This window comes from Ambystoma mexicanum, chromosome 11 (assembly GCF_040938575.1).
Source record: "Ambystoma mexicanum isolate Mex_15411 chromosome 11, UKY_AmexF1_1, whole genome shotgun sequence".
NCBI classification, from domain to species: domain Eukaryota; kingdom Metazoa; phylum Chordata; class Amphibia; order Caudata; family Ambystomatidae; genus Ambystoma; species Ambystoma mexicanum.
This window is the reverse complement of record NC_090934.1, coordinates 850,205,834-850,232,306: the sequence shown is the minus strand read 5'-3', so window position 1 is coordinate 850,232,306 and position 26,473 is coordinate 850,205,834. Positions and strand designations below refer to the sequence as shown.

General features: G+C 45.8%; 1 protein-coding gene across 1 annotated transcript in view; it reads left to right on the top strand.

The window, feature by feature from the left end:
• Positions 1–26,473, top strand: part of DDB1 (damage specific DNA binding protein 1) — a 1,539,839-nt gene that overhangs the window by 516,271 nt on the left and 997,095 nt on the right. Inside the window, exon 11 of the mRNA XM_069623834.1 lies at positions 17,946–18,021. Within this exon, the coding sequence (XP_069479935.1) occupies positions 17,946–18,021 (76 nt within the window). The remainder of the gene's footprint in view (positions 1–17,945; positions 18,022–26,473) is intronic.

Here is a 26,473-nt window from a genome sequence, read left to right as displayed (position 1 = left end):
ATATTCCCTGTCAGGCTGGGAATCCTCGGTAAAGAAAAAAATCAGTTTGTTTCGTTTCTGAACTGTCTTTCTTCTAACAATCAATCACTGGTCTCTGGTTCATACTGCCCCCAGCCAATGACTGCCCTCTCCCTAAGCCCCTCCTCTGGCAGCCATCTTCAGATTTTTACCGCACGTTCAAGTATTGGGAGTCCTCGTGCTAAAGCTCTCGAGCTTTTACTGTGTTTTTCCAATTTTCTAAGTTTTGCTCTATTTTTCGTTTAATCGAGCCTCCAGCTCCATCGATCCATCATCCGACTAACAGGGACCCGTTATTCGGAACCTTCTATTTTTATTTTATTTATTATTATTTTTTTCATTGAGTTTCCTTCTTGGAGGATTCCAGAAGATTCTTGAGACCTACACCGCGTGGACATGGCAGAGAATAAAGAAGACTCGACGCCACTGTTCAGGATCTGCCCAGCATGCGGACTGCGGAACATCTTTCTGGACGATGCCTACATTCAGATCGTTCTGCTGAAGAGTCAGGCAATGGAGGAAGCGGTCCTAATGGAGTGGATTTTCAATCTCTTATGCATTCCTACTGATTCCGGTCAACACATTCTCAGGTGGACTGCAGAGGTTCCAGAGCAGGATGATTCTGATCACCGTGATGAGTGGACGACCTTTCCTAGGAAGTAGGACATGTTCTTCCTCCCTACCTCACCTCTCCGATTCTCCATGCCTGGTTCTTGAAGTTGATATATAGGGATTGTGACCTGTCAAGGGTTTTTGAGGTTTTCCCCTCTACATGCAGGCCTTCTATACCTGCTGTTGGAAAATGATTTGCTGTTGGTGCAGGGAATGGGATCTGGAGCCATTTGCCAGAGTTTTGGTCCCTCAGTTTTTGCTGTTACTTGCTAGAAGCAGGTTGCAGATTGGACAGTGAATGGTTACTAGCCGGCCATCTCTTTTCAAGAGGACCACCGAGCAGGGTTCCTACTTTGGGATTTCTGAAGTGAAGTGTTGGGTAAGATTTCTCTTGATGCAAATTTCCCTCAATATTGTATGGACCCTCAAACCTTTTGCTTTTGTTTTTGAACCTATCGTGATTTATTTTTTGAGAGTTGAAGCCTTCAGCTTCACTTCCATGGCCTTTTGATAATGTTGTTATGGGGAAACTGATTAGTCCTTCAGACTATTGGTACTGGAAAACTGTTTCTCTTTTGTATTTTTACCTTTTTGATAACTTTTTTAACAGTGCACACAGCATGTTACGATGGAGTGCAGTGGGTATACTTTTGTATCAACCTTGTCTTTTACAGTGAAGCCTCGTTCTTGCTGAAAGTAGTTTTAGATGTTCTACATGCACACACTCGCCACTCTGAGTTGAAGCTGCACCAGCACACGCTCGCCATTCTGAGTTGAAGCTGCACCATCTAGAAACTAAGAGGGCTTTGATGTTCTACATCTATAAACTAAGAAATACAATAAGAGGATCCATTGTGTATTGCCTGTGCCGATCCCAGGATGGGCACAGCAATGAAGAAACAATTTTGAGATGGATCATTTTGTGCATTTCCCAATGCTACAGATTAGCCCAAAAAGAGGTTCCTGCAAGGCTACGTGCTCGCTCCATGAGTGGTTTGGCAGCTATACTGGCTCTTCAGAGAAGTGTCCCTGTTCTGGATATGTGCCAAGCGGCTATATGGCCATCTGTCCCTAGTTCGGCCTATATGTTTGGACTTTTTGAACACCAAATATGCCTGAGTTGGGCAAGGTTTTTCTCCTGAATTACCTTCTCCAACTGAATGGGCATTGTTCGCTTCACAGCTCTTGCCTTTTGCTGAATACTGCTGTGGAGTCTGTCCTAAAACGAGGAAACCGTGGGGGAGGACATCATCCATTAAAGAACAAATTGCTTACCTGGCGCATTGTTCTCTCTGGTGGATGGCTTCTCTTGTGGATTGCTCATCGCCATTTCATCAACTTCACTGTAAGAGAATACTAGAGGGTGAGAAATAAAAATAACATACTTTTACCCTTTCACTTCCACAAGCTTCTGAGCTGATGGAACTCAAGTAACAGGGCGTTGTATGCTCTATTTGTACAAGAGGCATTGTCCCTTCCGGAGTCCAGGAAAGGACCAATGAACGGAATGGATGCCACGGCGCATGTGCCCCCTGTTAGGCAAGAATTGATGTAGCCACCCTGTGGGGGACTACACCAGCCTTGTCCTCTTGATATTCGGTAACCCACCTATTGGTATAGGTCTGTACTACACAGGTTGGTAGTGTGACTGAGCAGCCAGACTTAACTCAAGAGGGGTAAATGTGAGCTGTAACATTGAAATTCACCAATACACGTATCCAAATAACACTTGCACTCAAGGTTTTCTAGTTAAATTATTATTTTATGGTCAGTTTTAAATATGCAGTCTTTAAAAAGGGCAATGTCCAAAAATATAAATACACTTCAAATTACTTCCTCACAATCAAGGCAAAGCAAGTAGATGCTCTTTAGTGGTGCTTCATACTCTCTTCCTACACCCTGAGGTGACTTCACTAACTAGGACAGTATTGGTATTTTATATATCACTTTTGTACTTTGTAAAATTCGAGGTTATAACAAGGAAAGGTTTAACAGGTTCTCGGAGCATGCAAGCACTTTTAAATCTCCCAATGAAGTCTAGATAAAAACCTTGCCCAGCAATATTAGTTAAAAGCCAATGTATCACCTATGATGGACGTAAGAATCGGTCAGTGGACTAGAAGAGTCTGCAGAAAGCCAGGACAGCCAAAGTCAACTGGAGAAAAGTCTATGGAGCTGAGGCACTTCAGAGATAGTTTGTTGTAGAAAATCACTGTTGGGCCCTAAGCTGTTACACTTGTGAAAGGTAGACCTGAAAGCAATTCTCAAAGTAGCTACTGCAAGCCTCAACTGAGAAAAGAAAGCTACAGAGAGGTAAGTGACCCCTTAGTCAGAACAAGACCCTAGGTTATAAGAAAAGGATCCAGCTGGTATCTGTCTTGGTTGCAGTGTTGCAGATCCTGCATTCCTGGGACTCAGTCGTGGGGTCAAGAGGGAGGACGTCTGGAGGACTCCTGCACAGCAATTCGGAGGTTGCTGGCAGCTCCAGGCTCTTTTTCAATTCAGCAGCACTTCGCGATTTCACCGAACGGTCAACTGCACCACACCGGATCTTGGACACTGGTTGGGCTTCCTGCACTCCCTGAGTCTAGCACTCTGCTGAGGTGACTCGAGCTTGGGTTGTCCTGCTTCCTTGGATTCCTCAGGAGGCTCCTGGGACTTTTGACCGACTTACAGATGTTGCACTTGACTACGGATTTCTCGCCCCCTGCACACTGTTCCTGCAGCAGTAAAGAAGTACAGTCTGTTGTGCTAGGCCTTCCTGCAAAGTTTGTCTTGGGGTTAGTTGGTCCCACTAACCCAAAGGAAGTAGTTGTCCTTTCCGAAGTTTCTCTTGTCGATCAGAAAAAGGAGTTACAGCACCACAGCAGGGTTTCACCAAGCAGTTCAATGGTCCCGGAGGATGCGGCAAGCGGTGTTCATGGTATCTTCAGTGTTCTTCCCAGTGGTCGACTCTTTTTAGTCCAAGAAGCCTCACCTTTTATGCAGGTTTCTCCCATTCATACAGAGCCTAGCTGTCACTCACACAGCAGGATGGCGTTCCTGCAAGGACAGCCATGCAGCCAATCAGGACTGGGTGCATTTAGGTTGCCATGGAGACTAAGAACAGGGAGGAAGTTTTGGGCACCTCCCTCATTTCCTGCCCTGCCAGACACACTGGAGCCAGAGGCGGGTTTCAGTACTGAAGCCTCCCAAAGTCAAAACGAACAAAGGTGTTAAACCTGGTTTGGCACGCATGGGCAATGGTGAAAAAAGTAGACCGTGGCCTTTTTGACGCAATCGTCCACCATGGGTGCTATACTGCAGCTGAGGATTCAGCCTGCAGTAGAAAAGCACAATGGTAGTAAAATTAAACCACTGCCACCAGCCATTTAAAGTAGTGAGGGTAACAAACATTTTTACATGATTAAGTAGGAAAAGGGGCTACTAAGTAACCCCCTAGCACTCCACATAAAATGAGGTGTGCTGGACCTACAAAGAGAAGAGGTAAGTAAAGTCAATTTCACTTTACTATTCTTGGGAACTTTAGATCACCCAAAAAATGGTTATTATGCCTTATGAGAAATCTGAATGATTTCTGTGACACTGCACTGAAGGTGATGGGTGTCACCATACAAAAAGTAGATGCCTATGGAGTTAGTCAGACTCCAAAAATAAAAAACAATCCAAATCAGGTCAAAACACATGAGGGAGTGAGAAAAAGGGCTCACTCACTCCAGGGTTAAAATTAAAAAGTCCTAAAATCCAGCAAAAGTGCTGGGGGTCTCTAAGGTGGGAGGAATTTAGCACTAAAATGAAAATTCTCCCTAACACCCCCTGCTGGCTTCCAAAGGTTTCTAATGCCCCCTGCGCGGCAAGTAAATATCTTAAGAGGAGAAACCAAAAAGAATATTGCTACATCTAAGTAATTCTACAAACACTTCAGGAGTCAGAATCTTGCATAATTTTTCACTAAACTAAAATTGTTCTTCAAACGCTCTCCTTTATCTTCTGACAGTGGTATCAGACTTTCACATTAATTAGGAGATAGTTTTACTTGCCCCCAACCCTCCCCCCCATTCCCAAAGTCTGAGGCAGACTGCGTTCTACATTGCCTGGATGTCCTCTGACCCTGCAGACTTCCATGTTGAGATGACTTGTACCCTGAGTCTTTGGACGGGATTTTTGGACTCTTTGGAGGTGAGCTCCTGGTTGGCCAAGTGATCAATCAACTATCTCTCTTGTTTTACTGTTGTACATAGAGCAATCTTATAGCCTGCACAGCAACGGGGTCTACCAAAGGGCTAACATGCGCACCTAATGAGGTCCAAAGCCTTTCAGAGGCATGCTCTTTGGGAGGTGGTTTATATGGCTGCTACATTGGCCTTGTCGTCTGCATTTTGCAAACATGTTCAGCTTGACACCATTTCTGGATGTGGCCCAGTTTGGACAGGCAATCCAAAGGAACATGTTTTCTTCAGTTTAGGTCCCACCTCCCAGGTAGAGTGAGTGATATTTTGTACTCTCCCATACATTTGGAGAAAAGGACAGAGTATGAGGGATTGAGGAAAGGTTACTCACTTAAGACTACTGTGCTCCTACTCTATTATCCCCTTTCCTCCATATGCCCTTCTTCCATCCTCGTAAATATGTAGTTGGTCCTTCTGGTTTTCTCAGCGACTAAATGAACTGAGGGGAAGGAATGTGGGGCAGGGACAATAGGTGGGGCTGAGCACGTGCATGTGTTGGCCTGCTTTCTTGGCCAAATTTGAAGAAGGAAGTGCTGTGCTAAGGACTGCGGCCCCTTCTCCGTGCAGCAAGAACTCCGATAGGCATGGAGGAAATGGTGACTGTTGACTAGGGAGTACAGTTGTCACTGCGGTAAGTATTTTTTCATGAATGTGATGATTCTAAAGCAAACACAAATGAAAAAATGAATCCCCTGGTGTCAGCAGTCTTTTTGCTCTCCCATGTAAACCTAATGTTGTAGCTTCCACAAACACGAAGTGATAGAATCCTTAAATGGCCGATAGATTTTATGCTCTCCTTTACTGAGGTAAAAAAGAAAAAGAACCAAGGACAGAAGATCTAACAGACCAAACTCAAAATGTAAAAGCAGTATCAGCTTGGGTGAGAGGTCCAGGCAAATTTAAGATCCTGGATAGGTTCTGTTGGACACCATAGCGCTTGTATAAATGAGGTATGACCAATACGGATGAGTGCTGGGGGGTGTTCTCACAAAGCAGTGACATTGGAACACATCCTGTGTGAGTGTGTAAGGGTGGGCCTTTTTTGGGAGAAATTGACCTTGGTTTTTAAGTGTGCTCGGATTGTCCCTGGATTCTGATTTTGAGACGTTGATATTGGGTGATGAGCTTGTCGATGGTTTGACAGTTGCACAGAAGAAACAGTTGTTTAGGGCCTCCTTAGTGGATAGGAAATTGATCTCAAGACAATGGAAGTCAAGGATGTGTCCTGAGGAGGGCGTGTGTATTGATGAGCTGTCCAAACTTGCAGGGATGGAGAGAGTGATCTATAGAATCAGAGGAAAAACGAGCTGTTCAAGAATATCTGCAGCAGGTTTCTGGATTTGTTCTAATTGTATTATTCTGTGGGTGGGGGGAGTTGCTGTTTACTTTTATGTAAATATTATAAATATGTGAATTAAAAAAATGATATAGCAGAAACAATTTTCTAAAATGTAAAGGCAGGTGAGGGAAGTACAATAACATGGGGAAACATAGCATAAATGCAGGACTGTTCCAGTGTGATACACAACAGTCAGGAAGGAGAAACTGCAAGAAGACAGTGTAGAGCAAACTGTTGATGCGAACTGTAACAGAATCAACCATGTGGACAGACTTTGAGGCCACCCTATTCTGATTAACACAGACAAACACTAAAGTCTAGCCAAACTGTATCTGGGTAACTGACTGAGGTTTGACTGAACGCAAGACTAGGAAGGCACGACAGTGATGACTGGATCAATTAAGCACACACAGAGCACTTATTTAGAAGTTAGAATGTATAAAATATCTATTTAGGCCTTAGACACACTCATCAATGAAAGACCACAGTTGCATAATACACTAAACATTCACAGCTAATATTTACTCTTTCACCTTTGTGCTCTGCTAAGAGCACTAAAATGACACTTTTAAAGTAGTCAGTTTTAGACTATTGTAAATGGTGTAAAGCAAGTGATTTAAAACTGTAGAACCAGGTAAGTAACCAATAGTTGGAGTATGAATAGGCTGAAAAGTAAAGTTAGGAACACCATACAAATCCTAGGAAAAAAAGGCCTGCCTTGGTAGCTAGGAAAGAAGGGGCCTAGTGCCCTTGGAGTCAAAGGTATCAATACAATTATTTTCAGGTGACTAGGTGTCTCTTTGAGAAAGAACAAATAATGTTGGCTTGAGCAAACAGGCAGTTTGTAAGTGTTCCAAAGTACAATAAGAACAGTAGGAAAGTTCTTAACACAACCTCTCCCAATCCATCTCCCAAAGATGAGACCCAGGGGGGGGACGATACTTGACCAGTACACCACCGCTCAAGGCTAGGCAAAGGAGAGTTGGCACAAGACTTTACTCAGATACAACCCTATGGAAACAGGGGACGTGGGCAAAACATGTATGTTTACTCACCCCCTGTTCTCCAATTAACTCAAGGGTAATTGTATTAGTTGCAGAATTCGTTGGGACATACCTTGGTTATGTTGAAAGAAGACAAGGGGGTGTGAGTGCAGAGGTCCCTTCAGGCGTCACTATTTTTGGTCTGGCTAGATCGCGGCTCCGGACACCAATGAATCCGTGCTCTAGTCTGAACACTGAGGACACAGACTACTTGACCGCCACTCTGGACACCCTCAGGAGAATCCCAAGAGGCAATGCAGGCAGCGAATAGCAATGGCCACTTAAAGAAAATGGTAGACGGCAACCCTCATGGTGGAGACAAAGACATTGGTCCTGAGGATCTGCATAGTCCCAAGGCTCGACTTGGGACGGTGACCGTTGCAGTGAAGTAGCCCAGGTGGATGTTTGGCTAGGACAGAGGATGGTACTGGAACTTTTTGGAGTGCTTTCAGCGGCTGGATGTGTGGGAAGAGTTCGGGACTGGCTATTCCCACCAGCCCAAATGTCAAACCACTAGTGAAGGTCTTCAGGAGGTCTGCTGACAGGGCTTCTCCGGGCAAGGAAAGAAAGCACTGCTGTCGATCTTCCAATGGCAAGTTCTGGGTCTTCAGAGAGCTGTTGTCCTTTGCCTAGTCTCCACGGATGATTTCAAGAATGGCTGCGGGCAGCCTTACAGATAAGGAGTGTATCGGCCGCATTTACTCCCTTTATAATAGGCAAATAATACCCAAAAATAAAAATGGGAAGTAAAAATACTCCCAACAAACTTGTCCCCTGGCTTTCACCCACACAACTCCATGGATATGTCTGGACCAGTAGTAAACGTATTACGACTGGAAGAAGTTACTACTTCCTGATCAGAAGAAATAAACTTGTATATTTTATTGCACATGAATAACTAGGTGCAAAAAATAATTGGATAAAAACATTTCCATTTTACAGTTGAAACCAATTTTTACCTGCTTAAGAAATACTCCCATTGGGAATTGGGCTAACATTTTTACTCCCTAAAAATCATTTTACTCCCTCGTTTAAAAAATAGGGAATACAATACTCCAACTTCCAAATCTTATCTAGAGCACCGGCTGCGTGAATCCTCCTTTTATCCAAGATTTGAGCTGGGGTTGCCCCAGCTCACCAATGGCAGGCATCTGCACAATTTAAACTGGCAGGGGCTGCCCAATTCTTGACAGCCACTGGCCACTGCATCGCCCAGCAACAAGCACTCTGGCACGGATATGGACTGGGCACACTCTCAGACCACCACTTTGGCTGAGAAAGCTGTAGCTTTCCCCCAGAAAAGGGCTTAAAATAGATGTAAAATCCAACCACTCCAAAGCAAGAAGAAAGTCAAACTACAAGATGACCAAAGGACAGGCGCATATCTTGTGGCACATGGGACTATAAAAAAAGAAAACACTACAGAAGTGTCCACTGCCACCAGCCCATCGTGGACACATCATGCAAGTAACCACAAAGTTACCAAGAAAGAAGTTATAGAGGCACAGTCTAACGCACTTCACAGAATGTTACTGTGGAGAACAGAGATGTCCACCATCACTGATAGCCATAGGAACTGATCAGGGCCTCAAAGCAGATGTGAATCAAAAAGGCTTCACTTAACTCCAAAAGTCACTCCCTACTTGTACTTATTTACTGTGCATCACTGCTGGTTACTTTAGTATTTAATTTCTGCGTGTAATGAGATATTATGGGTCTGATTATTTTATTTATATAGCGCGCCAGACCCAGGGGGAAAAGGGCACTTAAGGACAGGTTACAAAAGCACAATATATATATACTTTGCAGTTCTACATTTGTAGAAATATGTACAGTATATACAATTAAAACTTGTGGTTAAACATTTGTGAGGAGTGTACAATATATACAGTTTGTAATGGACTTAGTCTAACTTAGAATTCGTTTTTTCTAGTAGCCATCCAATGACTTGTTTCCTGAACAGTTAAAGGGGTTCGGTCGATTCGATGTTCAGAGGCAGGGTATTCTAGATTTGAGAGGCGAGGACCGTAAAGCTAGAGCCTCCGGCTCTTTTCGAGGTGAATCTGGGCACTGTGAGGCATAGAGTGTTGGAAGATCTGGTAACTCTAGTGGCCGGCTTCATGGTGAATTTGTTAGTGAGATAGGGAGGGGCTAGGTGGTTTAAGGCTTTGTAGGTGGGGCAAACGGTTTTTAGGTCGATTTTCTGTTGTATAGAGAGCCATTTGCAAGATATTCTGGTGGCGGAGATGTGCTCTCGCCCAGCAATGTTTAGTGCTGCTCGCAGCGCATTGTTTTGGAGAACCTGTAGTTTGTTGATTATAGATTGGTTAGCACCTAGGTAAAGGCTATTGCAATAGTCAAGCTTGGATTGTATGAGAGCCCTAGCCAGCGTGAGGCAGCTATTGGTGGATAAAAAAGGTCTGCAGGCCCTAATTAGTTTCCCAGTGTAGGCAGTGGCTGAAGCGGTCATGTTAACTTTTTTAGAGAGGTTGGTATTGGCGTCGAGATAAAAGCCGAAGGTTTTCACATTTTTAACAATGGGGATTGTGTTACCATCGATGATGACGTTGTTGTAGTTAGGGCTGAGTTTCTGTAAGTTGTTGGGTGATTCGACAAGGAGAAGCTCCGTCTTCTCATTCAAGGAGAGGCCATGTGTGGCCATCCATGCCTGAATGATGGCGAAGAGTTGGTTAATCCTGATGAAGTCAACACTGTAGTTACCAGAGATGGTGAGGAGTATCTGGGTGTCATCTGCGTAATTGGTGTAGGTGGCACCCAGATGGTCCAGTTTGTCAAAGAGAGGCTTTGTAAAAATATTATACAAGGTGGGGGAAACACAAGAGCCTTGTGGGACACCGCAGGTGATGGGGTCTGCTGCTGCCGTGGATGAAAAAACCCTCATGGTTCTGTTGGCCAAGAAAGATTGTATTCACATGACAGCAGAAGAGGAGAAATGGGCTGCAGATGAGGTGGTTATATAGTATTTTATGCTCGACCAGGTCGAAGGCTGCTGAGAGGTCTAGAAGGAATAGGATGGCGGCATTACCTTTGTCTTTACAAGGGCAGTTTTTGTTCCGTGTTGAGGTCGAAAGCCAGATTGATGCATTCCTAGCAGTTGGTTGGTCTCTAAATAATCCTGAATTTGCTGGTAGGCAACTCTATCAAGGATTTTTAGCTATAATGGAACCGTTGCGATGGGCCTGTAATTAGTGGGAATGGCTGGATCTAGAGTTTTTTTTTTGAAGTGGGAGAACCCATGAATGTTTAAGGATGTTCGGTACTGAGTTGGTGGAAAAGGATAGATTTATTAGCTTGGAGATTAAGGGGGATAGGTCTCTTGCTGTGTCTTTGAAGATCTGGGCGGGGCAGCTGTCCCCTTTGCAGTTTGAAGGTTTGAGGGATGTTATGATTTTTTGGACTTCTGCTATAGTTACGAACGTGAAGCCAGTGGTGGTATTAGTGGGAGTTGATATGCTTGGGGTGGAGGAGTTGCTGTTGGAGAGTTGTAGTCGTTTGGCCTCAATTTTTGTTTGGAGGCCAGTGATTTTGTTGGCAAGGGCGTTTTGGATGCTAGTGCACCAGGGTTTGTCTTTCACACAAGTGTCCGTCGGTGGGTTGGGATTTTCTAATTCCTTAAGAATGGTGAAAAGTTCTTTAGCACAGGAACCTGCATCGTTTATTCTGACATTGTAGGCTTCCTCCTTAGTGCAGATTATCTCCTTTTTGTAAAGGGAGGAGGTGGCCGTGAGATACATTTTATTTTCAGCTGATGGAGTCATTTTCCATAAGGTTTCCATCTTGGCTTTCTTTTTTCTCAATATTTTGAGTTCAGGTGTGTACCAAGAGTTCAAATGAGCTCTGGGTTTACCTTTGCATAACTTTAGTGGGGCAACGGCGTCAATGGCGTTAGTCATGGCATCGTTGTAAGTGTTGAGTAGTAGGTTGAGGTCAGCGGTGGCAGGGAGTGTATTTAGGATGGGGAGAACCAATGGTGTAAGGGTTTCCGCAGTAATATTGCGCTTATTTCTGGTCAGACAGGCTGGTGCGTGGGGGCACTGTTTGGGGATTGGGTTGTTAATGTCAAATGATATGAGGAAATGGTCAGTCCATACGAGAGGTTGTGGGGCTTTGCAGGTGATATTGCAGTTATGGGCTGCAATCCAACCAATGGTTCTACCTTTCTGATGGGTGGGTAGAGTGATATTGTAAGACCCATTTAATCTTAACTTTTGGTGGCCATCTGGACATTGTTGGCGAAGTGTTAACCCCTTTTGCTCCATCGAGGAGTAATACATGATGGACATTTACTTGAGTATCATTATATTTGCTAATTGCCTAGAGGTCAGTGGTATTGCTGTGACTATACATGTGCAGCATTTTGGGTCTCAAACATGACTATGCTAATGTATTTTGCTGTTTTCTAGAGTTCTTTTCTCCAACTCTTAGCCTTACATGTATTGTGCTTAACACCCGGTAGTAGGCATACATTTAGCTTTAGAGTGGATAAAATGTGTCTCTGACCCTTTACTATTTTATAATCTTACTATGGGTTTTGTTTATCCAAAGGTACTTATTGGACCTGACAGTTATTCCATGTGTGATTGATTTTATATTGGTGTATATCATTCAGTTTACTTGTGTGGTGTATTCTCTAGGGTAACAATTGGGAAGAACTGTACTTCTGATGTTTATTAATCTGCTTAGAATCACATGCTGTGCATAGTCCGACATTCAGTGGTCACTGCGGAGTAGTGCATCTTGTTTTTCGAAAGTCTGATAGGGGACGTCGACATAGGCGTGTCTGTAATACTATCCCTATAGTGACGTGTAGAGTACCCAAAATCCCTCACGCGTCAAGGTCCCTCAGATTGTTTTTTCCACCCAGAATACTGGTCGCCTTAAGCGGAGCTCGTAAGAGACATTGCCATTAACTCGACCTTTGGTCGTTTTTTGTTAATTAACTTATATCACCTCTGGCCCTCTTTCGACGGCCATTCCACTTCCCCGCCGGTACAAGATCTTCGGCGGTGGTTTTCGATGGACGGTGATCCTTTCGGCGCTGCCGAACACATGGCCCGGCCTCGCTGTAGGGAGAGTGGGGGTCGGGGTGGACATTTGTTTCTTCTAGAATCTTTCCTTTTCTCCCCCCTTTCCTTCTGGGTCGTTATCACTGGTTACGTCCTCCGCTATGGAGAGGACTCCTTTTAGATTTTGCCCACATTGTAAGGGCAAATTTCCGTGGAAGAACCAGCATAAGCGGTGCAACTGCTGCTTACCCCTCGACCACAACGAGGCCGGTTGCACGGCCTGTAAGCTCCTTCAACCAAAAACTTTGAAGGATCGCATGGTCAAAAGGTGGGCAGCCTACGGGATGTCGAGTAAATCGAAGAAGGCCTCAGCGCCAATGGAGACGCCGACACAACCGGCGGCCTCCACCGAACGTAAGGGTCGGCAGCCCTCCCCGCAGCCGCATGCGCGTCTAGCGACTGGGCCGTCTAGTACTAAGGGCGCTACCACAAAACATCCGTTGAGACGCCTCGGAAGAAAGCGTTAGTCGACGGCAAGGTTCTGGCTCCGCCGAAAAATACTCACGACCAGCCGCTTACGGAGAGGATGGTCGGGGATAGCTTAGCAAGGATAATCTCTCAGGACTCTCAAACGGCTGGTGAAGGAGTCACCGAAGCCCGCTCAGGTAGGTCAGGGACACGTCGAAACCTATTGAAGGTACGCCGGAACCTCCCCCTAGGTCGAAAGAAACGTCGGACCCACAAGAAGCTTTCTCAGAGGGCGACGGGGTTATCTCGACGCTATATGGTAGAGATCTCGACGCCTAGAGGCGGAGGAGCAATCCTTCCCGCCACTAGACTGTTATGGGTCATCCCAATGGACTAGAGAAAGGTTTGAATCCTGCATGAGCAGGCTTGATAGGTTTGTGTCCACTTCTGAACACTTCACACCTAAAAGACCAAGGGAGGTATTACCTGAAGAACCAAGACTCTTCGACCCACAGGAGGAAGAGCGAAACACATATGACCTCACTGAAGAGGATACCCACTTTCAGGAAGAGGATGAATTCTTAAATACTGAGGATATACAAGACCCTGTATGGGACTTTGAAGAAGACCCCGACATGTGAGAACCACAGCCTTTGCGAACCACAGCCTTTGCAGTTCCCAGGTGCGTCAACGGACCCTGAAGCTCTGGACCTGCCCTCTCCACCGACTACGCCTGTCAGAGACCCTTCACCTGTGGACTATCAACCCACATTTAATGCCATGCTACACAAGGCGGCAGCACACTTTCAAATCGATACATGGGAGGCTACCCCAGAAGTCGATTTTGTTGAAAGAATAATCAAGGAAAAGCCTCCTGCAAGCCAAGCCATACCTGTCATCGCCTCCATGAAGAGACACCTCGTTCCCTCTTTATCTACACATGCCTTAGTTAGAGGTGTGAACCCGTGGATCGAGAAGCTTTTTAGCCCCTCACCCTCAGATCCCTTATATATTAGGGGTCATTCCATAGCAGATTCTCTGGTGGTGACCACCACGAGTAAGAGGGCGGGGGTTCCACTGTTCACCAGTGAAGCACCTCCTGATAAAGAGGGGAAAAAGCTCTATGCTCTAGGGAAAAGGATTACATCCTATGCAGCTTTCGCCACTCGGATTGCCAACACCACCACTCTGTTGGCTAGTTACACTGATGCCCAATGGGGCATGTTGCGCAAAGGTCTACAAGAAGTCCATGAGCCCTTTCGTACCCGCTTATTGGCCACTGTCTCAGAAGGCACCCAAGTGAACCAAAGCATAATCAAGAATACTCTAGATGCTGCGGGAACGGCTGGCCGTTCCCTAGTACAGGGTGTACTCCTTAAAAGACATGCTTGGCTCAAAAACTCGGGTTTCAAGCCAGAAACTCAGGCGCCCTTCATCAACAAACCCCTTGAGGATTCCAACTTGTTTGCTAAGGCTGTTGATGACGCACTGGAAACAGCTAAGAAGGAGCACGAAACATTAAAGAGCCTGGGCCAAATCACCAGACCCCCTAATAAGCGCAGATATGATAATAGGCTCTTTTTTCGGGGCCGGTTAACATCATTTTTGCAAGCATGGGAGGGAATTAACACAGACCCTTGGGTACTGTCAACAGTAGCCCACAGTTACTGTTACTTTGGAGGATTGAATGTCCCCGACATTCAATCCTCCAAAGGGAAGACGTCTCACACCAGAACACCTTCTCATCCTTCAGGAAGTGGAATCGCTGCTGGAAAAAGGAGCCATAGAGGTCGTGCCTCTGTCACAGGTAAAGGAGGGTATTTATGAAGTGTACTTCCTTGGACCCAAAAAGGATCTAACCATGCCCCCTGTATTAGATCTGCACCCAGCGAACAAATTTGTTAAACCTCAAAAGTTTCGGATGGTGACTCTGCAGGAAATAATTCCCCTGCTCACACAGGGTGATTACATGGCAACACTAGACATGAAAGATACATACTTTCATATTTCAATGTTGCCAGCGCACAGGAAATACCTCAGATTCATGATAGAAGGCAAACACTATCAGTTCAAAGTGCTACCCTTCGGGATAGCCTCAGCGCCAAGGGTCTTCACGAAGGTACTGGCAGTGGCACACCTGCGCGGGTTGTCCGTTCCGGTCTATCCTTACCTCGACGACTGGCTCATAACAGGGGATTCTTACAAAACATGCTTCTCAAATACCCAAAAGTCTATAGACCTCTTGTTCCACCTGGGCTTCTCCATCAACGAGAAGGCCAGTCTAGACCCCAGCCAGGTAAAGCAATTCCTAGGGGCTGTAATTCGAACAAAGGACGGCCTCGTCTTCCCCTCCAACAAGAGGGTCCAAAACATGCTGTTTCAGATTCCTCAATATGTAGCCGGTCGAGAGGTGACGGTACGCAAAGCCATGCGATTGCTAGGAATGATGGCGTCATGTATTTATTTGGTCCCTCACGCGGGCCTGCGCCTAATGCAAGAGTGGCTCCACAGCCAGTGGTGTTAGGCCAGCGGACAATGGGACTATCTAGTGGTTGTCTTCCAAGCATTGGTTCTCTCGCTACGCTGCTGGTCGAAGGAAAACCTTGTGTTGGGGAAATCCTTCGCCCCCCGCGCAGTGGACGCCACTCTAACCACAGACACATCCCTCACCGGATCGGGGGCTCACCCTTCCCATCACTCTGCACACAGAGTTTGGACTCCAAGTGTGGCGTCCAAACGCACAAACCTACTAGAACTGTTGGCGGTCTTCAAAGCACTGAAGGCTTTCCAGACACGCCTACAAGGGAAGACAGTGCTGATCCTCAGACAGCACCACAGCCATGTACTACCTGAACAAGCAAGGGGGCACTCACTCTCCAGGACTCTCCAAGCTGTCCCAAAACATCTGGAAGTGGTCTCTCAGACACATGTTATCTCAACATGTACCAGGGGAACTCCTTCTTCTGGCAGACCGGCTCAGCAGAGACTTCACTCTACCCGCAGAGTACGAATGGAGATTACACGAAAACATCGTCTCCAACGTTTTCGCAGAGTGGGGCTTCCCAGAGATCGACCTGTTCGCAACTCTGGAGAACACCCAATGCCAAGATTACGCCTCCAGGTACCCCCAGAACCGCTCCAAGGGGAACGGACTCTGGATAACGTGGTTGGGGAAATTTGTCTACGGCCCCCCACCTGAATCCCCTTCTCAACAAGATAGTGCACAAGATGCACCAGGAACCATTCACCATGATACTGGTGGCCCCCATGTGGGCCCGCCAACCATGGTTCGCTCATCTGATGGAGATGTCACTGTCTACCCTGCCCGTACAACATGTTGTCACAGGACAAGGGCCGAACGCTGCACCCATGCCCACAGACCCTGAACTTGGCAGCCTGGCTCCTGATGTCATAGAATTTGGATATTTGCAGTTCCCTCAGAGGTGCATGGACATTCTCAGGGAGGCTAGGAAACCGAACACTCGTTACTGCTACTCTAGTTAGTGGAAACGGTTCGACATCTGGTGTAACTCAAGGAGCATCAACCCTGTTGACTGCTCCCCCACACATATTGTTCTATACCTGACTCACTTGCTGGACTCAGGTTTAGTCTTTAATTCTATTAAAGTTCACCTAGCTGCTCTCTCCGCCTACACTACGTCTCAACGTAAGATGTCATGGTGGAAGGTTCCAGTTGTTAAAGCCTTCATGGAGGGAGTGAAAAGAATTCACCCTCCTATATCTAACCCAGCTCCCGGATGGGACCTGAATGTTGTATTAACCAGGCTAATGGGCTCCCCATTCGAGGCCATGCATAAAGAGACCCTTAAGGATCTCACGCTTAAGACCGCTTTCTTGATAGCTATCACCTCCATTAGGAGAGTGAGTGAACTACAAGCGCTCTCTATCTTCGATCCCTTTGTAACAGTTCACAAAGATAAGTTGGTTCTACGCACACACCCTAGGTTTTCACCGAAATTAATTTCTAAGTTTCATGTCAACAAGTCCATAGAACTACCAACGTTCTTTCAAAACCCTTCAAACTTGGGGGAGAAGAGCCTGCACACACTCGATGTGCGTAGGGCAGTCATGTTTTATATGGAAAGAACTCGTCCACTAAGAAAGACTAATCAGTTCTTTGTCTCAGTGGCGACAGGAAGAGAAGGAGATGCAGTCTCCAAATCCACTATATCTAGATGGATTGTCCAGTGCATCACTCTGTTACTCTTGGTAAGAGAGAACTGCCCTTCAAGCCTAGAGTCCATTTGCAAAGCGGCAACCTTGTACACACCTTTACCAAACACTATTGCCTAGACTCATTCTAGGTGTGATTCTCAGGTGGGACAAGCAGTACTAAGACATCTTTTCTCTACTGTTCCTTCTCACATCCCAACTCCAGGTACTGCTCGCTAGTCTATGCACAGCATGTGATTCGAAGCAGATTAACAAACATCAGAAGACATGCATTACTTACCGTAAAAGCATTTCTGATGGTTGTATCTGCTTAGATTCACGTGCGCCCACTCTTCCTCCCCGCTTGGATGGAAGGAACATTGTCTTCTTACTTCTCTCTTTTCTGTACTCACGTTAGTTCACAATGCTCTCTCATGGCAGATAAAATAGAGCGACCTCGATGCGTGAGGGATTTTGGGTACTCTCCACGTCACTATAGGGATAGTGTTACAGACACGCCTATGTCGACGTCCCCTTTTCGACTTTCGAAAAAAACAAGATGCAATACTCTGCAGTGACCAGTGGATGTCGGACTATGCACAGCATGTGACTCTAAGCAGATACAACCATCAGAAATGCTTTTACGGTAAGTAATGCATGTTATCCCCATAAGCTACCTCTTCCCATGAGTTAACTATGACTGCTCTGCAATTGCAACATTTAACAGAGTTTGTTCTTTCTTTTGGTAGAAAAACCCTCTGGCCGTTCTGTCCAGAGGGCTTTTGAAAAACCTCCTTAACACTTGCTTATTAAATGACAATCGTTTCCATGGCTTGCAAATGGGTGTGTGGGGGACGGGGGGCCGAGGGGTAACAGGAATCGACAATTTAATCTAATAAAGCTTTGATGGTCAAACAATGTGGACAGTGTTAGACCGTAATCCCCAAGCTGTCCTCCTTGACCACCATGGATCTGTCAGTTCTCCTGCAATGCTTGTAAAATTAGTTTACTTGAAAATCATTCTTTTCTTTTTTAGGTCTATGGCCACTGCGATCGGATTCCAGTCGAGATACAGATGACATGCTGGTCTTGTCCTTTGTTGGGCAGACAAGGTCAGTCTTCCAAATTTTCTGAATAACTGGTTTATGCTCATCTTTGCATAAAGAAGTACAATTGTCGCGTGTTCTCAGTTGGTTTCCTGATGTATTTTTCTTTTGACTAAAATTCATACAGTTTCAATACGCTGGTTGATGATTGCGCAATAGTTCTCTGTTAAGGTTGAGTTCCTTCTGAGAGTTTCATGTGCGTAGACCAAAGATCGGCACAGTGCGGTTCACCAGATATTTTGGGCTATGAGTCGCAAGAGCCCTCACTATTGCTGGCTAGGGTTGATGGCACCTATATCTGGTGATCTAAAGGTTGCAGACCCCTGGTGTAGACAATCCTTCATTTGGTTTAGTTTGGTTGTCTGGTGTTAGTTTTCTTCTGGTGAATCATCCCTTGAATGTATAGAGTATGGTTTGTTCTCCTAGGTACAGTGTCCTCGTTCAGTTTTGCTGCTGCTTTTTTGTTCATTATGAAGCTTTGCCTTAGTTATGGACGACCGTTTTTGTGGAACATTGAATTTTGAGTCTGTTCTCAGCATGACATCTTTTTTAAATAGTTTTCTTATAGCTTGATATTTGCTTCTACCGGTCAGTTTTCATGTTTTAGCTCTTAGGCATTTTTAAATATGTTTGTACTTTGTATCTCTCCTTGAGTGGTATTTGGATGTAGTGCAGTATTCTGCTGACATTCTGTTGTACACACACTCTAGTTCAAGAATTCACTAAACTACAAGAAGTAGCCATGGTAAATGGGCAATGCTTGGGCATTGGGATTATTTCAGGGAAGATCGAAGTCCTTTGCATCAGTTGTAATATGGAAGGGATTGGCGGCTCTTAATCTCCAAAGTTAAGTATTTGGAATATAACCTAGTGCTAGGATTGGAAACATTTATACGGTCAAATTAAACCATAGCCCAAATGTGCTTGAAAGCATCCAATTCCTGAGACGTTCCATAGATTGGCCAGATAAACTGTCATAAATTGCAATTGTCCCATTATTGGATACCTTTTCTCCCCACTACAAAGCTATTGGTTGACGTCCTTTTTGCAAAATAAGATACTAAGAATATCCATGGCTAAGTTGGCGAAAGAAACACATTACAAGGCAGCTGGAAATTAGAGGCAGACTTTAGCATAGAAGGGTGGGCTCAATATTTTAGTCTGCTGCTGAACAATTTGCGTCTTGAATACTGCAGACTCACTGGCCACAGAAACTCTAGCAACTGTTGAAAAAGCTTGCATTCAGGAGTTGAATTTGAATCAGTTGACCTTCAATAAGTGCAGGTACATAATGCTTGAAATCGGCCAATTGCCTTACTAGATTGTGTTGGGAAAATGTTTGCCACTCTTTTGCTAAAACAACTGAAAACATGGATCAAAGACTCACACATATGATAAACGGCAATCGGGCTTTGTTGAAAATGTAGGGTGCAATTTAAATCTCCTGATATTAGGATTGATGAAAAAAGAGCCTACACAAATAAACAAACATTATACACAGCCACTATTGATCTGTGCCAAGCCTTTGATAGCGTGAACAGAAGACGTCTTTTGGAAAAACTGGCCTCTAAAGGCTGTCCTCAGATCTCCTGAAAGCAATTGAGGAACTGTATGCCAAAACTTCAATAAGAGTTAAATTAGATCAAGGCGGCAACCTATCAAAGGACATAAAAACAACAAAAGGCCTTAAACAAGGATGTCCGCTAGCAGCCACTTTGTTCTGCTTTTATATTGAAGACATGCAATACTGCCTGGAAAACAGTAGAACTTAGACTAAATGGCAGACCGGTCAACCATCTGCTATATGCTGATGACCTGATAATATTAGACCATACACAAATTGGTCTACAAAGAGCCTTAAATCAGGTTGAAAAATAGATAGAAAAAAATGACCTAGAAATAAATGCAGATAAGAACGAAATACTGATATTCGGTGATAAAAGATGGAAAAAAAGCAAGAACGAGGAATGGAAAGTGAACAAAACCTTGATAAAACCATGCGATGAAATGAGATACGTGGGCATCCAATTAAGTGGAATAAAAAATGAAGAGTCCTGGAAAAGGATGCTAAAGACGAAAACAAAACTTCGAAGGGATTGTGTCCTCCGACGTATTCCTTATCTTAGATATCTCTTTCCAGCTTTGCTGGCCTCGGAAATTTTTTCTCTCTAGGGGCGCTGCGCGTTTACGTCCGCCGAGTCGACGTCATCCTGCCTATAAAGGCCGCGCGCAGCGTCCGTTGCTCAGTTCCATTTTTCCGCGCTTACTCAGTGCCTCGGAATATCGTTGCTCAGTTTCGTAAATATATTATTCCATTTTCCTCGAGATATTCGATCCATACTCGATGGCTTCCTCGTCTGAACAGATGACTCCTCGGTCCGGCTTTAAAAAATGCCGAGACTGTGGAAAAAAGATGTCGATAACGGACCCTCACGGGGTCTGTCTGTGGTGTTTGGGAGCTGAACACCATTGTTCGGAGTGTGAGGACTGTATGTCCATGACAGCTAAAGCCCTGAAGGAGCATAGGGGGAAGCTGGAAAAAGGTAAGACTTCTAAAGCTTCTTCTTCTTCAACGAAGTCGAGACATTTGTCTCCTCGTCACCATTCGCGCTCCAGGTCTCGAAGCGGGTCCCATCGCTCTTCGAGATCGAAGCACTCGTAAAGGAGACGCGGAAGATCCCCTTCTTAGTCCTCCTCTTCCTCTGTTTCACCTAAGAGAATCCCTTGCCCCACGAAGCATAGTTCCCGGGCTGAATGGGAGGAATTCCGAAAAAATATGAGCGTCTTCGAGAAAGCGGCCTCGACCCCCTCGAAGACTGCCGAGAGCTATGCTCTGGTCGAAAGACCCGAAGGTCCAAAACGCCGCGAGTCGCAGCACCCGGCGAAGGAAGCTTCTTGAGCGCGTCACAAACCCTCGAGTAAAGCAAAGACCTTGAATCCTTCTTCGAAGGTTCCGTCGACGCCGAGGTCGGTGTCTTCGACGCCGTTGTCGAAGGGACCTTCGACATATGGGTCTGTCGACTCGACGCCATCCTCGACACCGGCGTCGACGCCAAGGAAAGTCACGGTTGCGGCACACCCAGTAGCTATTCCCAGGTCTTCGATGTCGTCGAGATTGTCAATATCCTCGAGCAGAATTCCGATTCTATCGAAGACCTCGAGGCCTCCACCTTTGTTTTCGACGCCACTTTCGAAGCCTTCGGCGTCGGCGACATCGACGTTTTCGAGGCCGATTATGAAGTTTGGCACCCTCTGCCTTGGAGATGGGTTTCACACCCTTTGTGAGCTCAGACCAATTGAGAACAATGTCTTCAATTATGGAAGAGGGAGAACTGTCTGATCAAGAAGAGCCATTTGAGTTGCAGGGATCTGCAACCCCAGTTCAAGAGGAGTTATCCTCAGAGGAACGCAGATTAAAGGAACTCCATGATTCCTTACATGAGGCAAGTGGTTTAGACACTTCCCCAGAGGTGGAGTTTGTTAGGCCAGACCCGGGGGAGCATGCTGAAACCCCTTATAGAGCCTTAATGGCCAGGATTACAGAATTTATGGGATGGTCAACACCTTCACTGGCTTTCCAACAGGATGACATCACAGATATTCTTGATAAAGGTCCACAGGAGGATCCTGTAGTACCTTTTCATAAAGCTCTTCAAAGAAAAATATTGAAGAACTGGGAAACCCCAGATGTCGTCCCGGCAGTAAATAAAAAACTGTCTGCTAAATACAGGGTATCTTCTGCAGACCCGGAGTTTTTGTCCAAACACCCATCCCCAGAAAGTCTGGTGGTACAGGCAGCATCTTCTACTGACATCAAGACTGCTTACCCTACCGTCCCACAGGACAGGGACCATAAGAAATACGATGCTATGGCTAAGAAAGTCTTTACGGCATGTAGCATGGCGTTAAAATCTATTAATGCTACTTGCACCCTTGCTAGATTTAGCCATACACTTTGGGAGTGTGCTTCTACAGCGGCTGACTGCATCCCGGAGGGAGAAGAAAGGGAGGCGTTCCTAAATATCATAAGGGACGGTAAAGACGCTATGTGCGAAGCCCTCCAGACGGGCATTGACTCGGCTGACAGTATCAGCAGAGCAATGGCGGCAAGTACAACAACCAGGAGATTTGCTTGGTTGAGAGAGTCTGGTTTTGCCCCAGATGTGCAAGCCAGGCTCTTGAATATGCCATTTGATGGCTCTTCTTTGTTTGGGAAAAAGGCGGATGACAGTTTAGAAAAACTGCAAACATCAAAGGCAGCAGCAAAATCCCTAGGCGCTGCAATCCGTCAGACACCTTTTCGTCCCACAGGAACCTCTGCGAGAGGCAAGTCTTTTCGCTTCTACTCCGCATTCGGAAGAGGTAGAGGACGACCGGCTCAAAGGGGACAAAGAAGAACTACCCGAGGCGGACGGGGTAGATATTCAAAAGCCGCAGCAAGAGCAGGTGCCTCTTTACCATCGGCATCTGCATCAGCCGCCCCTAAACCACTCTGAGGACTTCGCTCAAGACACCTCTAGGAGGCAGGTTAACTCAACATCTGGCGGAATGGCAGGCTATCTCGTCAGATGCTTGGGCATTGGAGACAGTTGCAAAGGTTCCTGCCTGCCTCTCCTATGCATACCTCAGTCATCCACCGGGGATCAGCTCTCAAAAAGCTCCAGATCCGCTCCTCTTGCAGGAAATTTTAGACCTGCTAGAGAAAGGTGCCATAGAACCGGTACCTGTAGCGGAGAGGAACAAGGGCTGGTACTCCCCTTACTTTCTCTTACCAAAGAAAGACGGAGGACTGAGACCCATCTTGGACTTGCAGGAATTGAACAAATTCGTCAGGAAAGACAAATTCAAGATGGTAACTCTCTCAGATCCTTCAGGCCCTTCAGTTCAAGGACTGGTTGGTATCTCTGGACCTTCAGGACGCTTATTTCGATGTGCCAATCCATCTCAAACACAGGAAATACCTGAGGTTCGCAATTGGCAACTCTCATTATCAATTTCGAGTTCTGCCATTTGGGCTGACTTCCGCCCCGAGGGTCTTCACCAAGTTAATGTCGGTAGTGGCTGCAAGACTAAGGAGGGAAGGGATTCACGTCTACCCCTACCTGGACGATTGGTTGATCAGAGCTGTATCTTCGGAACAAGCTCAGATCCAGCTAGATTGTTTGCCACTCCCTTCACAGACTGGGCTTCTCCCTCAATTTAAAGAAGTCACAAATGATACCATCGCAGAGACTCCAGTTCATCGGAGCGATCCTAGACACTTCCCTGGGAAAAGCCTCGCCACCAGAGGTGAGGGCTCAAGATATTCTACAGATGGTCAACAAGTTACAAAATGCCCAACGTCTCCCAGCCTTCGACTTTTTGAGGTTGCTAGGCCTCATGGCATCCTGCATTTTCCTTGTGCCAGAGGCTCGCCTGAGAATGAGATCTCTCCAGTGGGCACTGAGAACTCAGTGGTCACAATTCTCAGGGAGAATGACAGATCTTCTTCAGGTTCCCGACAGGGTGGCTCGAGACCTTCAGTGGTGGGCCTGTCAGGAGAACATTCTGAAAGGAGAGCAGTTTTGGCAACCTTGGCCAGAGATAACAGTAGTCACGGATGCCTCACTTACGGGGTGGGGAGCCCACGCCAACGACTTGACGATCGGCGGTCATTGGTCTCCATCGGAGTCCAGACTACATATCAACCTGTTAGAGCTGAGGGCCATCAAACTTGCGCTGAAGGCTTTTCTGCCATCTGTACAAGGAAAGAATGTCCTGATGATGACGGACAACACAGTGGCCATGCATTACCTCAACAAAAGAGGAGGCGTAGGATCACTACCACTGTGCAGAGAGGCGATGCAGCTCTGGTTTTGGGCAATCCAAGAAGGAATCTCTCTATCGGCAGTTCACCTAGCCGGAGAGAAGAACTTGACAGCGGACGGTCTGAGCAGGCAGAGCACAGTCTCCCACGAGTGGGAACTAGCTCAGGAAGTCCTTCAAGAGATCTTCGCCCTTTGGGGAACCCCTGAGGTGGATCTGTTAGCCACCAGTGTCAAGAGGAAGTGTGATCTGTTCTGTTCAAGGGAATTTCCCCCGAGAGGAGCTCTGGGAGACGCGTTCATAGTGGACTGGGAGTTTCCACTCCTGTACGCGTTTCCACCAGTCCCTGTCATTCCTCAAATGATCAGGAGGTTGAGAAGATTCCGGAAAACCATGATCTAAATTTCCCCGTATTGGGCCAGGAGAACGTGGTACCTTCTAGACTTGTCCATCTGCCCTCCAATTCGACTTCCACTCAGAGAGAATCTGCTCTCACAGAAGGGAGGTCAGGTTCTCCATCCAGACATCAAAACCCTCAACCTTCACGCTTGGCTTCTGAAAGGCTGAGGTACAAGGATTGGGACCTCCCTGATGATATGGAGGTGTTGCTTTCGGCAAGAAGGCCAGCAACAAAATCTTTATACCGCTGCCGTTGGAACCGATTTTGCAGCTGGTTTAGAGAAGAGAATATCGACCCCTTTTCATGTGATACACCAACGGTGTTACCCTTTCTACTCTACTTGGCAAATTCAGGCCTTCAAGCTGGCACTATCAAGGGCTATCTCACAGCGCTTTCCATCTTTAAGCGCACTGCGGAAGAACCATCCTATTTCAAGTTACCCTTGGTAATACTGTTTCTAGAGGGGTTAACTAACTTTTATCCCCCAAGACCATTCCAGGTTCCCCTATGGGATTTAAATTTAGTCCTAACTTTCCTGATGGGCACACCTTTCCACTCTTGTTCGTTAAGGTTTCTTACCCTTAAGACTGTTTTATTAGTAGCACTTACATCTGCTAGAAGGGTGAGCGAGTTACAAGCTCTTTCTTGTAAACCCCCTCATACAATCTTTCACAAAGACAAAGTTGTTCTGCAAGTGAAGCCTAATTTCCTCCCAAAGGTGGTTTCTGAATTTCATATCACACAGAAGATTACCCTTCCATCTTTCTATCCTCCTCCCCATCCGGGGAAAGAGGAAGAGAGGTTACACAGGCTGGACCCAAGAAGGGCTTTAAGTTTTTACATTAGTAGACTGGCTAGGATAAGACAAGCAGACCAGCTGTTTTTAGGCTACGCAGGTCACAAGTTGGGGCTACCGATAAATAAGCAGACCATTTCCAGATGGATTATTTTAGCCATTTTGGAATGTTATAAACTGGCAGGAAAAGAGCCCCCCTCAAAATCTTAGGGCTCATTCGACCAGAGGTATCGCAGCTTCATCGGCCCTCAAAAGAGGAGTGCCGGTTCGAGACATATGTGCGGCTGCCACATGGTCGTCCGTCCATACCTTTTCACGGTTTTACAACTTGGATTCCTCCTCCAGTCAGGAAACTAGGTTTGGAAGGGCAGTATTGCACTCTATTCATCAATAAGAGGAAGCATGAAGTCCGTACTCCCACCTCCAATAACAGAATACTGCTATGGGAGCCTATCTAAGATAAGGAATACGTTGGAGGACACAATCCCTTCGAAGAACAAGTTACTTCTTACCTTGTAACGTTCCTTCGATGGGATGTTCTTCCTCCATATTCCTTATCGACCCTCCCATCCATCCCCGCAGTACTACTTCCCTTGTTGTTGCAGTTTACGCTCCTTCAGGGTGATTAGTCTAGTCCAGAAAGAATTATTGTGGGCTACAAAACGGAACTGAGCAACGGACGCTGCGCGCGGCCTTTATAGGCAGGTCGACGTCGATACATCGGCTGTCGAGGGACATCGACTCGGCGGACGTCGACGCGCAGCGCCCTCTAGAGAGAAAAAATTTCCGAGGCCAGCAAAGCTGAAAAGAGATATCTAAGATAAGGAATACGTCGGAGGAACATCCCATCGAAAGAACGTTACAAGGTAAAAAGTAACTTGTTCATCTAACAGCACAAGCAAACATCAACAAAAGATATGGAAAATTCTCCCTCCGACCTGTTATAACATTCTACAGGCTCAAAGAAATACCAACACTAACATATGGAGCAGAGACTTGTATGAACATTTCAGAGGAGTTCTGGAATACCTTGGAAGGACTTTTCTGGAAAAACATCTTACCGATACCGAAAGCAACACCAATGACGGTAATTCTCCATGAACTTGGCTTAACAGTTCTATACGTACACATCCGCTATAATAAGCTGATGTTGTACAGAAAAACAATGAGTAACTTGACACATCCCCAATTCGAAATATTTTGCAAAAATAACACCTTCGAAGAAAAAGTAGTAGAAGATCGGAAAAGAGAAAATGAACGAATTTTGAGAGAATCTACCCTGAAAATCCAAACATTGGCAGAAAATCCAATAGCTATAAAAAGAATGCTTTGGGCAGAGGACTGGTCAAACACTGAACTAAAAAGAGCATTGTCAAAAACTCACACACTCTTGAAAACAAATTGTGGTGTGATGTCCATTATACCGGACTATCTGAGAAAATTCCCAAATTGTAAAT